Raw genomic sequence first — 15,036 nt, forward strand, 5'->3', positions numbered from 1 at the left:
TTCTACCATTTTCTCAAAGTTTCAATATACGATACATTTTGAAACTTCTCTGGTTTTAATGTTTACTGGTTAATGATCTTTCCCGTTGATTTTAAACAAATATTTGTCAAACGAAAATTCCGCCATGTCAAAATCTATATATCAAACAAGAACAACCAAAAGAAATGATAAATTATGCAACTTGAAAGTATATAAATTTCTTTTCACAGTTTAGAATAAATTACATCTGAACTTAAAAATAGCAAGATGTCTTCAATAAATCCAAAAAGGATGAAAGTAGCAGAGTTGAAAAAGGAATTGGAGAGTCGTAGCATCTCTGTCACAAAAAATATGAAAAAGGCTGATCTTGTAGCTTTGCTTCTTTCTGCAGTTGAAAGTGAGTATACGATTTGTATTGAATCATATTTTGTATTATCATATAATATATATAAAAGTAAATCGTTATTTTCTTTTTTTGTCGAAGGCGAAACAGGACAAGAAAGAGAATTTTCATCGTCAGAAGCGCCAGACGATTCTGCACAGAGTGAAGTTGAAGGGGGAGATTCAATATTAGAGGATGAAGTATGTTATAATATATATAGTTTTAAAGTTATTTTTTATCCACAATCAGTTATAATAATATTTTTTATCATAATATTTTTTTGTCAGTAGTTCGACACAACATTATGGTAACATTTAACAATTCAACCTCGATCGGCCTAATTTAAAACATTGGTTATTTGCTAGGCAATCTGGATTCATTATCAGTTGCTCTTTATAATATTGAGAGAAAATGCAAATTTTTGGCTCATTTTGCAGCCTGCGGAAGAGCCACCTCCAGAAGTGAGTGAACCGAATCAAGAGGAAGCAGGCGGAGAAGAGTTTGAATCTTTTTGTACAGCAAACGATGAAACAGAACAAGTGCAGGAACCAACAGAGGATGTTGCTGAACCGACGCCAGTTGAACAACAGGAACCTCAAGAAGAGGAGAAAAAAGAAATTGAACAACAGATCGAAGAACCTCCTCAGCCTGAGGAAGCCGAAACGGAATCAAAACAAGAAATGGAAACTGCGGAGCCAGTTGCAGAACCTGCTGTTAGTATAAATTTTTCAAAGTTAGTCACTGTTGAATGTATTTGTAAACCCTCTGTGTCTCTTTTCATATTTCAACTTTGTGTCCCCTTTTATATTTTGTTTCAATCCAGTGGACCTTCTGGGTAAAGCGTTAGACTTGAGTATGTTGGCATGGTAAGTTATAAATCTCTGTTGAAATCTCATGCCTGCGCTTAACCCAGGGTGTAAGAAATTAAGTAGGCAATGGCAAATTGGGCAAGTTCCAGTCATTCAAAAATATAATAGCTCTTGCCTAGCAGTGACTGCTCGTCCAGAACCTTGTTCATAGTGCTACTGCAGTCATCAATAGAAAACCAAATATTCGAATAATGTCAATGATACGTTGGTTCAATGTATTGTTTTTTCATTATTAAAAAGATAAACAAAACACTTTTTATTCTTAAATAGGATCTTCTGCTCTATTGTAAAAATTAGGTTCTCAGTATGAAAATTAAAAACTTTTCTTACTTGGATGACAATTATATCCAATGTTATTGAGCATGCCGGTCCTAGTCTCTGATATAAAATTGAATTCGGAATCTACTCGATATCATTAAAATTACCTGTTTGTAGAAAAAGGCTACATTTGTCCAGTTGACATAGTTTCTTTCATTATTAATTATATATTCGAATTTTTTTATGACCCAATTCGAATCATCTAATTTAGGATTGAATAGTTTGGCGTGATACGCTATGCTTATAACGTCCTGTTATACTGACTGTTTTCATTTATTGTTCGTATATAGCAGACTGAAGAACAAGAAGAACAGAAACCCGCAGAAGAAGTTAGTGACGATGCTGCAGCTACAGATCAAACTGCAGACGTAAAACAAGAAGAAGGTGAACTATTGAGAATTTTGTAAAACTATTTTTCGATAAAATTTATAAAATTCATATTCATGATGCATTTATTGAATTATTAACATAGAACAAGCTCCAAAAATTGAGCAAGAAGAGTTCTCAACTCCACGAGATGTGCAAGATGTGGAAATGTCTGAAAATGTGGAAGATGCAGAAAAGAAGAGTGAGAGTGCAGAAACGAAAACTGAAGAATCTGGTGAAAGTAAGATTGAAATATAATTTAGAATTATGGGGAATTACTGGAAAAAAGCATACAATACTGTGGATCGATGGTTTTCGAACTTTTCAAGCCGCGCTCCCTTTTTAGAATTTGTCAAGAATTAGAATTTGTTGTAAATAATAAAATAAATGAAATGTTTTAAACACAAATAAGGCCTTCAAAATCCAGTCTAACAAATATTTTTAATCAGCTTCACGCTCCCTCAAAAAAATTTTTCTGTGAAATATTTCATTGATGTGTCAATTTTTTTTACTATAACTTGAATTTTTGCTTTTTTTCAATACAGCTGGTGAAAAAACAGATGAGAAACAAGCAGAAGAAAATGGTGATGAAAAACAAGAAAGTAAAGGTAATTTGACAAATACTCAAATATTTTTTTTCTTAAGATTTGTCATTAAAACGTTAATTTTCATTATTAAGTTAACCTGTTTCAGACGCTCAATCGAGCCCAATTTTGAATACATTTTTATTAATGTCATACGACCCCCAAAATTTACCCAATATACAATAATTATATACCATTGGAAAGGTATTTTAGAGTACTATACGCTAGATGTCACTGGAGGACCGTAAACTAAAACACCTCTTTCAAGAGGTCTCTCGTAACGTCAAAAAATAACAAAAATATTTACACTCTCTCATTCGATCAGCTGTTGGTCGTCTATCGCTATTGTAAAGCTGAAATGTGACTCTACAGTTGACTGCACATTGGTTTTCTCTTTCATATGATACTAAACGCTTTTCCATAGCGCGCGTTGTTCAAACGTTTTGGAAATTTTCCGTTTGAGAAGTCACCACATCGAATCAGGCCAGGCTAAGCTTGATAGATCGATCGGTTGTTTGTTTGTGCTTTATCGCGTTGAAAGCTTTTGTGAGTCATAATAAAACATTTATTATGAATCATAAAAGCTTATAATCGTCACACAAGGAGAATTTGCGAGATAAAACGCCTAACTTTTTTTCGGTGAGGCAGCTGCGATCAAACGACTCGATATTTTTATAACTTCCTGACGTTGTGAGATGTCCACTCTCCTATGTTATGTAGCATATAAAATGACCTTCAAAATAAGACCTTATCATACTAGCTTTTGTTATTGGTTTGCGCGCAACGCCAAGGTTTATGGAATCATTTTCTTGTTGTGCGACGTTTTTATATCGCAGCGGGAAGTACACGCGTGATATGTAAGCGAAATTTTATCACTTCTAAATGTCATATAAGGTTCATTCTCATATCGTTGTGTGGGGAATAAGATTTCCTTTCAAGCAAGACCATAACAAACATTCCAGACCTCATGGTATACACACAGCATTGCAAAACGTCTGAAACGTCGCGCATGCGTCAAAACGGGAGGATTAGGTTAATAATATTTCGAAAAATTCGCTCAGATTCAAAATTTTTTGATTGTTTTGCAATGCTACATAACCGATGAATAAAGTAAATATACTTTTTTTATTATTCTTATTCAGAATCAAAAGATGATTATCATGATCATGCCAGAAAACGTCGTCACGATGATAGATATGACAGACATAGTCGCTGGGAAGACAGGTATATTTTACTTTTCAATTTCTTTAAAATGTGCAAAAAGGTTGGCTGGAAATGCGATATTCGGTATAATATGGTATTAGCTGTTGACAAATTTTTTATGAAATGACATTTTTATTCTGTCTGTTGATCTATATAATAATAGTTCATAGTAATTTTTGACCTATTTATTCACTTTCTCACTCTGATATATTCTCTTTTTTTGTTAGATTTGCTCCACCAGAAGAAGAACCAGAAGAGGAATTTGATGACAATCTTGTGGTGTTAGATCTCTACAACAGCGATCTGAATTTCAAAGTGAATCGAGACAGAACTGGTGGTCAACCTCTAACAATGGAAGGTTTTGCTTATCTCTGGGGTGGTGCTCGTGCCACTTATGGAGTAAAAAGCGGGAAAATCTGCTATGAATGCAAGGTATGTTACTTGATTAGAAACATTTTACTTCTGCTCTAATATATGGTGAATAAATGATAGGTAACCTCAATGATTGAAATATGAGAAACGCACGAATCCATAATTCCCAAGCCATTTAAAAATCGCCTCCTAACTTCGGGTCGTCAAAATGTTAGACTCTTGATTCCAGGTTGATGGAAATTTGACTCCAGTCAGGAAAACCAAAAACATAAACATATGCAAGCTCTCCTCTTATTGTCTGTTGGGAACTAAATGCTTTTATGAGTTTCTTTTGGCGTTATGTGGCTGGCCATAGCTTTGATTAGAGCTCAGGCTTCTTGAGTGAACTTGCTTTGAAGATAAAATATATATGAATTTTGACGGATCCAAAAAAGTAAAATTCAAATTCAAATTATTGGCAAGAATTTACTCTAATGGACGTTTATACCACAATTATTCATATTTAAATTTAAAGCAACTCTTTAATATAGATTTTAGAGGAAGAGGCAGTGAAGCATTTGCCATCTGACGAACCCCATCCAAGAGTTGTGCGAGTTGGTTGGTCGGCTGAAAAAAGCGGAATTCAACTTGGTGAGGAACCTCTATCGTTTGGATATGGAGGAACAGGCAAATCTTCCGTCGATTGTAACTTCAATGACTTTGGAGAAACTTTTCATGAAGGAGATGTGATTGGATGTTATGTTGTGAGTAAATTTTTTCTCTCTTTGGAAACGTGTCTCTTATAATAATGTTTAGACTGTTTCTTGGTTTTGTGATTCTCTGAGCTGAATGCTAATTGGTTCTGAGTGTCTTTTGTACTTCTTAATGAATACTTTCTGAAACTTTGAATTCTTTGTGCTTTACTGAGTGTGAGTGCTTTTGTACATCTTTATAAGTTAATTTTAAACCAGAGTTTTTTGTGCTCTTTAGAGTGAGTAGTTTTTGTGCTGAGTGAGTTCTTTCTGAGTAACTTTTGTTTGGGATTTTAATAAGTGAGCGCTTTGTACTCTCTAACTGAGTTTGTGCAACTGAATAGGTGCTTTAGTACTTCAGAGTGATTACATTTTGTGCAGAGCGAGAAGTTTTTATAATTAAGTTTTGTTTAGGACTTTAATTGAGTGCTCTCGGCCTACATTATAACTACTATTTGAGTAGTGTTTTGACAAATATCTTTCAATATTTTTATCAGAACTTTGAGCAAGAAGACAAAGTTGAAATCTCTTATACCAAGAATGGGAATTATCTCGGTGTTGCATTCACTGAAGAAAAAGCAAAATTAGAAGACCCTTTGTTTCCCCATGTTTTGTGCAAAAACACCAGCGTGGAAATGAACTTCGGTCAAAAGGTGAGGATTTCATTTTGATGGAAGGCCTGTTCAGGCTGTAGTGTCAGAGTCTGTTTTTGGCCGGTTTTATTGGTATTGATAATAATTGGTTGATATCCGAGCTCAGGTCAAATTTTTGGCTACGGTATAGAGGTTAGAAGACAAAATTTTTGATAGAAACTGTTAAAATTAAGTTGACTATGCATTTTTGACAGGTAATTAAAAAAATGACTGCACAACACACACCTTCATAAGTTTGAGTTCAAAATTTTCCGTACCTGTAGTTTGGAGCTGGAATCGTTTTTAAAATCCACTCATAGTCTTTTGTCAGATTTTTGTTTCATTAAGTTTTTTCGATTCCTCAACCTTGTATAGCTTAACCTTATAGTTGAGCAATAGAAAAGTTATTCTCGATAAGTTCTATTTCTGACTTATCACAAAATTTAAATTTTAGGAGGCACCGTTCTTCAGTCATCCGGAAGAACTCACAGACTATACTATGATTGGTAGTTTACCATTAGAAGACAGAGTTCGTGCACAAAAAGCACCAGAAGCCAAAAAGGATTGTGAGGTAACATAAACCAAGTATTCTTGAATAGCCGAAAACTTTAGAATTCATTCGTTTATAAATATTTTAAGATACTACAAATGTTCGTTAATTTTAAAAAATTTTACATGATTTATGATTTTCTTGAATGTATCGAATTATGTTTTTTTTGGTACTCGTGAGTATGTGTACCAGGTTAGGGTTAGGCCATAGTTTTATTCAGATTTTCCTTATTTTAGTTCCATTACCAGTTCGGGGACTGTCTATGTTAGCCAAGTGAGTATACCCCTGCCCATAGGTTTTAGTCCCTTTACACAACTTTATGTGAAGTGGGCGAACAAAATTTAGTTACCTCCATATTGGTACACATACTTCTTAGAGTGCTTTTCTTTCGCTTGATCTCTGCCTTCAAATTGTTTATTCTTCAAATTTTTTTTAATTAACATAGTTTAATAATATACAGCAGTTAAAAATAACGCATGCCTTTAAATTAGAACATTTCATAATTATATCCATTCAGTTGACTTCGATTTCTTTATTTATTGCTAAATTTTTTTTGGGGGTAGAAATTTTTGTATTACTATTCAGGTCCTAATGATGTGTGGACTACCAGGAGCCGGTAAAACATATTACGCGGTGCAGAAGCTCAAAGAAAACCCAGACAAGAAATACAACGTCCTGGGAACAAATGCTATCATGGAGAAAATGAAGGTAATTTCATAATCATAACAAATCAATCTACATGTAGGCTACACTTGTACAATAAGACTCGCATCGCATACATCAAAGTTTTTGTGACCAAAATTTCCTTCACTTGAAGAGTTAGCTTGGATTGGTGTCAAAATTCTTTTAACCTGGTGCCGGTGTCTCTATTTAAATGGCCCACCGTTAATTAAGGAAAATGAAAATGCCATAGTCACACACCCATTACCATATTCACTTATCTCAAACTTCTTTGTAACTCAGGTCATGGGTGTCGCTCGCAAACGAAATTACGCAGGAAGATGGGAAATACTCATTCAAAACGCTACACACTGCCTCAATCGTTTGCTTCAGCTTGCATGCAGGAAACGAAGAAACTACATCTTGGATCAGGTAATGAAACGAAAAACCAAGTATAGTAGGAATAATATTATGAAATTGTAATCGATATGCGCAATTTGAAAAGAACCATTTTTTTTTTAAATATTTTTGATTTAATCATGAATCCAGAATATTGTTTTAATTTAGCAAATTTTGTTGAATTTTCTTATTTATATCTGGCCGCGCTGAATCAAACGAGGGTTACTGTTCAAATGAGTTGAAAGGAAATATTTTTTTTGCATATAAAATATAGTCTGAATCGTGCACGACCGTTTATGATGTAGCTTCTTCTGGGTTTAAGACAAGCCAATGTATTATTCAGCTTATCTTTGTTATTAGATGACTTCCTTGTTTATATTCAAAACAATAACTAATCTACAATGTTTATGATTGAGAATAATTTTTTTGAGGTCAAAGAGGTATACGTTTGCTTTTAAAGTTTGCTTAAAAAGATTTTGTGTTTTTGAGGGCTATCTACATATTGTGGTACTGTATAACTGTAATTGCCAAATTGCAAATAGGAACTTGTTTAAAGTGGTGTTGAATATTGGCAAATGGCAACGCTTTGCTAATTTTTAGGTGCCGATTTAATCTGATAGTATTAGATCAAATGTATTGACATTTTTCCTGATTCCTATATTATATACGAAGAATAAATCGTAAAAATTTGAAAAAAAAAAACAATTGAGAAACTTCCTAAATGCAGAATAATTTAAAGTAGTTAATCATAAAGTAGTAAAATCATTAAGTTTGCTATCTCTATGTCTCATAAAAATAATAAAAATTGTTATCATACTGTATCGTACATATGGAAATTTTTGATCTGAAAGCTTTAATATTCTTAATGTTTGTTCTATGATTAATTTGATTCTTGATAGTGTTTTTATACGTCTGGAGTAAACAATATAACTTATGTGTACTCGTACTTCTAAAAATGTTAACGAATCTGATTCGTTTCATTTTTTATTTTAAAGGATATTCTTATGATTCATTATGAGACAACACTTGCAAATATGTCCAATTCGGGGATAAGAAATACTTTGATAACAATTTTTGGTCACGTAGTTGCCATACAGAATTTCATGGCTTATCCCTATATATAGAAAATGGTCTTTGTTTTAAAGCTGCAGTAAATATAATGCATTTGTAATCTTACTTATTTTCCACAATTCAATCTTAGCTTCAAATTATGATATAATTTGTAGTTTTTACAAAATATGTAAGTTCACCAGGAAGTTTGGAAAATACTGAATCTTATAGATGGTGATTTATTCATTTAATAGATTAGTTTCTTTTTCTGTTTGTGAATAAGAAGTAGTACGAAGTAATTTTCATGAATTGGCTTTAACAAAGTAGAAATAATTTTATTTATCAGTTTTAATATATGTTGCTTTCACTACTTTTGTTTTGTATTATTCTATGCAATATTCTGGATTCGTGAAAATAAAAAAAATGGAAATTCAATTTTTTTCTTGTCTCAATATCAATTAGAAAATTACTGATTTTATTTTGGTTCTTTTCATAATGTACTTATCGATAACAATACTTAACACAGCTTCAGAGAACGGTAAGTATTTCCTAACCATATACACATTTGTCTGATAACCATATGAATTTTGTATACTCTACAGATATATTGAGATAAAATGCAAAAAAAACTGTTAACTAATCCGATTCCTTGCATTTTTTCCCCATGTATTGCTTTGCTCAAACCACACGATAACTTTACGTGGTGGTGTACGATGTCATGTGATGCATCCTTACAATCAACAATGAATGAATGAAAATAGACAAATGTGTATCCGTCGGCCCAGAGACGGAAAATGCGTCCGTTTGAGGGCTTTCAGCGCAAGGCTATTGTTATTGTGCCGAGTGATGAAGAATATAAGCAGCGTTTTGAAAAACGCACACAGGATGAAGGGAAGGAAGTACCTGATATGGCCGTTCTTGAAATGAAAGGTATCGTAACCGTCAGACTTCACGTCTCGATGGGTACTATTAGTTGTCTTATAATATACGGCCTTATTGTCTAACTAACAGTTTGGGTATAATATTTTTTTTGTACGAAATTAACTTTTTTTTCCTTTTTTTTTTCTTGTCTCCAGCTAACTTTTCTCTCCCCGAGAAAGGAAACTTGTTCGACGAAGTAATCTTTACCGAGCTGGAGAGAGAAGAAGCGGAAAAACTTGTCGAAAAATACAGAGAAGATGGACGAAAGAATGGTCCACCTCCTGAAAAAAGATCCAGAAGTATGGATTTTTTTGTCGGCTGTCTGGATACTATTTACGATAATTGAAAATGAAGATATTTGTAAAATGTGGTTGTTTTTTATTCAGCGCTTGAGCGCCTTCTACTTGTACAAGTAGTGACTGCTTCCTGCTGTCGTGAATATAGTATTATCAAATATTTTTGAAAAACTTCTGAGAACAAATAACAGGTGAAGCCGCGGGCCACACCTTTATTTAACAGACTTTCTAGTAGTTACTGGTACAAAAATTTTGGGTATTGATCTTCTGACATGTTGTTCGCTTTGCTCAGGTGTAACGCAAAAGAATTTGAATTTCTCGCACATATTAGATTAAACTAATTTAAAAACTCATTTGGCTGGCCTCACACCATATTATTGGCACTACTCTGTGACCTACACAATTTTTCCTTGTGGGCTACATTTGGCTCGCGGGTCGCAGGTTGAACACCCCTGATTTACAGTATTCTCTTATATTTTAGTTGAACTACACTTTCTAGCTGTTCTTATAACATATTTCTCCATATAGATGGTGACAACAGGAGCAGAGGACCCGGTGGGTGGCGTCAAAGAGACAACTATGGACCACCCATGCCATACGGAAATAGGGGTGGTTGGGGAAGATACGGAGGAGGGGGTGGGGGCCCAATGGGGTACGGCAGAGGAGGCGGAGGAGGTGGTTTCGGGGGTGGATTCAGAGGTAGAGGTGGAGGCTATGGAGGAAGAGGGGGTTATGGAAACAGAGGATACGATCAGGGAAGAGGTAAGTAGTATCTATAGTCAAACCAAATTTTGTGATATTTTTATAGTATTCAATATGTTTATGGGGCACTCCTGTGATATGTGTACCAAGTTAGGGTTAGGCCATAATTTTATTCCGATTTTTCTTATTTTAGTTCTATTGAGTTCAGGAACTGTTTGTGTTAGCCAAGTGAATACACCCTCTGCCAATACGTTTCAGTCACTTTATACAACTCGAGGTAAAGTAGGCAAACAAAATTAGTTACCTCCATATTGGCCATGTTTTGTTCTTGGCAACATAATTGCTATTGGTAGTGGAGGTGTTTATTCTGTTCAGTTAGGTTTGGTAAATTACCGATACTTGTCTTGCCAGTTTGATGTCACTACCCATGTGTTACCAATCTTGCTTCATTTAAACTAAAATTATTGACGGAGTCATCTGATAAGATGGTTTGATTATATAAACAAACCACAACCTTTAGTTGGTGATTAGGTTCTATCTAGCACTTGTATGGGAACTACATTCTACAGTTTCAACATGCCAATTTTAATACTTGCCAGGTGGTAAAGCGCCATATTAAAATCTGAGAACTATGGTTTGTTTGTCAATCTAAAATGCTTGTCAACGACTCAATGTTTCCTCTGGATTAAGGATGGGCAAATTACGGCCCACTGAAGTGTTTCGTCCGGCCCACTTGTGTCTGCTAAAACTATGACTAAAGTTTTTATGAATATATATTTCAATGAAAACATTGATGGGAATAACAAATTGTTGGCAAAAATATTCTCTACACATAACCCTAACCTAAATATAATGTGCAAATAAGCCTCATATACCTCAAACTCACCCATCCGAATTATTAATGTCATTGTAAAACTTTAACTTCTCTGCCAGGAACAGTGCTCGGGACTAGCGTTTAGACGTGCAAATTACCTTTTTCATTCATAATTTCCTATTGGGTTAAGAACTTATGGCCCAGTGACCAAGTCTAGTATCTGTAAGTGGCCCACTAAAGAAATTAATTGCACACCCATGTTCTAGATTACAACCGTGGAGGTGGACGAAGAGACAATCGTGGCGGAAGTGGTGGCGGCAGTCGTGACGGAGCCAAAAGAGGTAAAAGCAATAATGTAACAAGAATTTATTTGCATAAGTTATGTGAGATGCTTGCATCACATCAACACAGATGTTTCTAACTACAACAACAAGAGAGTAGTAAATTTATGTCGACTTTGTGTCTAAAATGCAAATTTCACTTTAAAACAAACAGCAATTTTGAATTGTTCAAATTTCATTATTATGCAATTTTTATTTCGTTCACAGTAAATCTATGGAAAACCATACAATGTAGCTAGAATCGATTCAAACATTTTTACATATTTATTTTATATTTGTCATTTCATTATTTGTAGTCTCTCATTTTGTGTTTCGCTAATACAACAGGTGGATGGCAACAGAGTCGTGGCGGATATGGAGGTGGACGCGGTGGCGGAAGTGGTGATATGTATGGAGGATACAATAAGTATGTTTTTATAATATGATTTAATTGAATAAATCTTCCATCTATTTTAATTGTTATTGTTCAGTATTGTTCCAATCACTCTCAAATTTGATGGTGTTTATGCCTTACCTAAATTCAGTTTTTCGTGATGAATATAATACCTTGACGACGAATTTCACACTTCTCAAAATAGGATTCTAGAGAAGCAGAAAAATATTCAGAGCGGCAGAATAGTTACCATTTGGCGTTGTCTATGCATTATGTTTTATCCCGAATGAAACGCTGTTAATGTTTCTAATAATTTCCATTTTCAGGCACAATCAAGGAAGAGGAGGAAGTAGTAGTAGTAGTAGTAGTAGCAGTACCGGCAGTGGTGGAGGAGGTTATCGTAATGGAGGCGGAAGTGGTGGATACCAGGGAAGACAAGGCAGTGGTGGACAGAATAAATATCAAGGAAATAATGCCTCATCTAACACTCATCCTTCAGCTCAGGTATGATGTAGTATTCAACCTCTGCGGCATCAAAGCTTCTTTTTACATCGGACCTGGGCTTCTACTTCATAGGCAATGGTTTTATTGGTATGACCATTACCATTTTAGCCATATTTCTTGCCACCATCCAGTTAGTTGAACTCTAGAAGTGGTTCAGTGACATGGGAAATTCAAATATCTCTGTAGTTCCTGTAGCTAAATATGTAGTCATATTTTGGAGGATCGGTTATTAAGAAAATTTTTATCTCTTGATATTTCAAAATTAAAGCAAAAGGAAGCTGTTTTAATTTTCATTCATTTTTTATCTCTGGTCGTGGCACTTTTAACTCTTATTATTCTCTCTTTTTAGTCGTACACTTACGGTCATCACCCGAACCAACAGCAACAACAACCACAACAGAGGCAGCAACAACAAATGCAGAATTACGCCAACTATGGTATGCAGGGCTATAACTATCAACAACCTAGCACTCAGTCACAAACTTCAAATGCTCAGACCCAACAACAAGGCTACCAACAACAATACGGACAACAGGTTTTTTAGATTTTTTAGTTCATTTGCTAATTAATCCGCAAAATGTATTTATCCCAACTCAGAACAATGGGACAAGTGTAGCTAATTGAAACAAGGGCGCTCCAGAAGTGTGTGTAACAATCTGGAGGTAACTAATTTTGTTCCCTACTTCACATCAAGTTGTCTAAAGGGACTGAAAGCTATGGGCCCCCTGCCCTGTACATTCACTCGGATAGCAATCCCCGAACTCGTAATAGAACTAAAATAAGGAATATCGGAAAACAATTATGGCCCAACCCTAACCTGGTACACACACTACGGGAGTACCAACAAGTGTACTAAAAAGGGTAAAAGCGGGACGCAACATTTTTGTGACACCGTTCTGAACATTGGTCCATTATTGCCTTACCGCTTTTATGCACAGCAAATGTACATCACTTTTTTTTCTGTTTTTTTTTCGGTGATTCCGATAAGTGAATAAAATACCATAAAAGAAGTTGTCAAAATAATATTAGGCAGTTGGTAAAAAAAAATTTCCTAAATTATTTAAGTAGACAACATTTAAACGAGAATATCGGTTGGAAACCGAAGACTTATCGATCGATAGTTAGGGGATCCCCCAAAACAGAAACTGCGGTTTCGATTCATCCGCTCTTGTAACTTGCGCACTGCACATCGCACACACACACTCGGCGGGTCTCAAAATTCTCTCGCTTTACAAAAATCTAGATCACTATATCAATAATTGATTGATAACTCGCTAATTATATGACATAATTCGCCCAAAATCAATAGGCTTCTGGTCCGAGATAAGATGAATGCACATGCAAAATCTGGAGCAGATTCAATCTCGCTTTCGTGAGATATCGCGTGCATCTAACAGACATACAGACAAATACCTATCAACATACTTATCGATTATAATCGATAAGTAAGAACATGCGCATGTGCCTTTTGAAAGAGCTGTTCATGTTTACTGTGCTGACTAGGTATTTATTTTTCGAACAAATTAATATTTCTTGACTCAGATTCAAGCATTTCGTTCATCTTTTTGTACATTTTTTAATGTGTTTATTTTTATTTGTATATTCAGGATTACAGCCAACAATGGGCACAGTACTACCAGGCACAACAGAACCAACAATATCAAAACTACTATGCTAACTATCAGCAGTACTACAATCAGCAAGCCGCAGCCGCTCAACAACAACAGCAACAGGTGCCAAAATCCTAAACGCTGGAACCTACAACAACAAAAACAACAGCAGTTTGCTTCAATGATCAAGCGTAGGCCAAGTTGTCTGCCTGGGACCTTTATTATTGAGTGTTTTTCTGAAATTTTTTAGCATCTTACTTGATTAAATATCAAAATGAATATCCTATTATTAGAATCGCTACTCTCCAATAAAGGACGAATTGATTGTAGTTTACATGTTGAATTAGGCAAATCTTGCTTTTAGCCTATCAATTTTTAGCAATTGATTTGCGACTCGCGATCGAAAATTTTTTTTACGATCTGAATTTGTTTATAACACTGCCTTTGTATGCTTAGAAATGAATGTTGTCAGTTGATTTTGTAATAGGTTTTATAACTTTTCCAGTTCCATCAATGAGTTGAGAATTTACCGAATTATGTTATTATTGCTTTTGATACAAACAAAAGCCGTAGTTTTGCATGTAGAATCTATTACAAGGAAGCCCATTCGACTTGTAGTAGGTATATAATCTTGCTTTGTAGTAATAATATCATCAGAAATTGACCTTATTGTCATGGGGAATTTGATTGAATATTTTAGACTTGAAAGATGTTAAGTCTTTGTAGTTGAAGCTAAGTTTTCTATTGCATTGGTAATCGAATGTTTATAATTGAATATTGATGGCATGCATCGTTTCAAGCATTTTGAAAATGTAAATAAAGTACAATTGTGATGAAATCAGTTTGGTTTTCATTTTTGCAATGTTAGGACTTGGGGAAGGTGCGCAGTTTCCTATCTTCAATTGTATTCGAAGATGTTTTTGTTCTCATCTCTGAAGAAAATTATTATTTCACATAGTTTTAATTTGAGTTTGTCACTGTGTTAGGCTTAGGCATTACTTGTTGAATGGGCTGACGTTGATCCGAGCTGTGAACATGTTTTTGTGGTGTTTGCTAACTCCTGGTCTGGGATCAGGCTCAGAAAGTGATGGGTCGCCTAGCAAAACTAGCTGTGAGTGTAACCTTTTTTCGAGATATTTGTTAGTGGTATTAAGAGTGTCAGAGTTGGTTTGGTCAGCACGGAAGATGATAAAATATTTACCTGATTACCCTTCAAAGCAAATTATCGTCTCTTCAATATACGTATGTGGGAATGCAGATGCGATATGTCGACAGTGGGTACAGTTTCCAATGACCTCTATCCCCGTGTCATTACCGATTACTCCTTCTGTACAATAAATTCTAATTTTGCGGTCCTCAAGTTGTGTTGATTATACGTAG

General features: G+C 34.8%; 1 protein-coding gene across 2 annotated transcripts; it reads left to right on the forward strand.

Annotated features, from left to right (window-relative positions):
- The first annotated feature begins 212 nt into the window (after positions 1-212).
- Positions 213-14,494, forward strand: LOC120343293 (uncharacterized). 2 transcript variants are annotated; one of them, XM_039412433.2, is made up of 21 exons: positions 213-376; positions 464-561; positions 799-1,074; positions 1,839-1,932; positions 2,021-2,155; positions 2,460-2,522; positions 3,641-3,722; positions 3,929-4,133; positions 4,604-4,816; positions 5,302-5,457; positions 5,891-6,007; positions 6,572-6,694; positions 6,950-7,078; positions 8,857-9,025; positions 9,172-9,315; positions 9,841-10,074; positions 11,095-11,169; positions 11,497-11,575; positions 11,869-12,046; positions 12,396-12,581; positions 13,654-14,494. In XM_039412433.2, the coding sequence occupies exons 1-21, from the start codon at positions 247-249 to the stop codon at positions 13,792-13,794; spliced, it is 3,027 nt and encodes a 1,008-aa protein (XP_039268367.2). In that variant the 5' UTR covers positions 213-246; the 3' UTR covers positions 13,795-14,494. The 2 variants fall into 2 exon arrangements, with proteins under 2 accessions (XP_039268367.2, XP_039268372.2); XM_039412438.2 differs by having other exon boundaries at positions 1,842-1,932.
- Positions 14,495-15,036: the final 542 nt, after the last annotated feature.

The sequence above is a fragment of the Styela clava genome, chromosome 1 (assembly GCF_964204865.1).
Source record: "Styela clava chromosome 1, kaStyClav1.hap1.2, whole genome shotgun sequence".
In the NCBI taxonomy this organism is placed as follows: Eukaryota; Metazoa; Chordata; class Ascidiacea; order Stolidobranchia; family Styelidae; genus Styela; species Styela clava.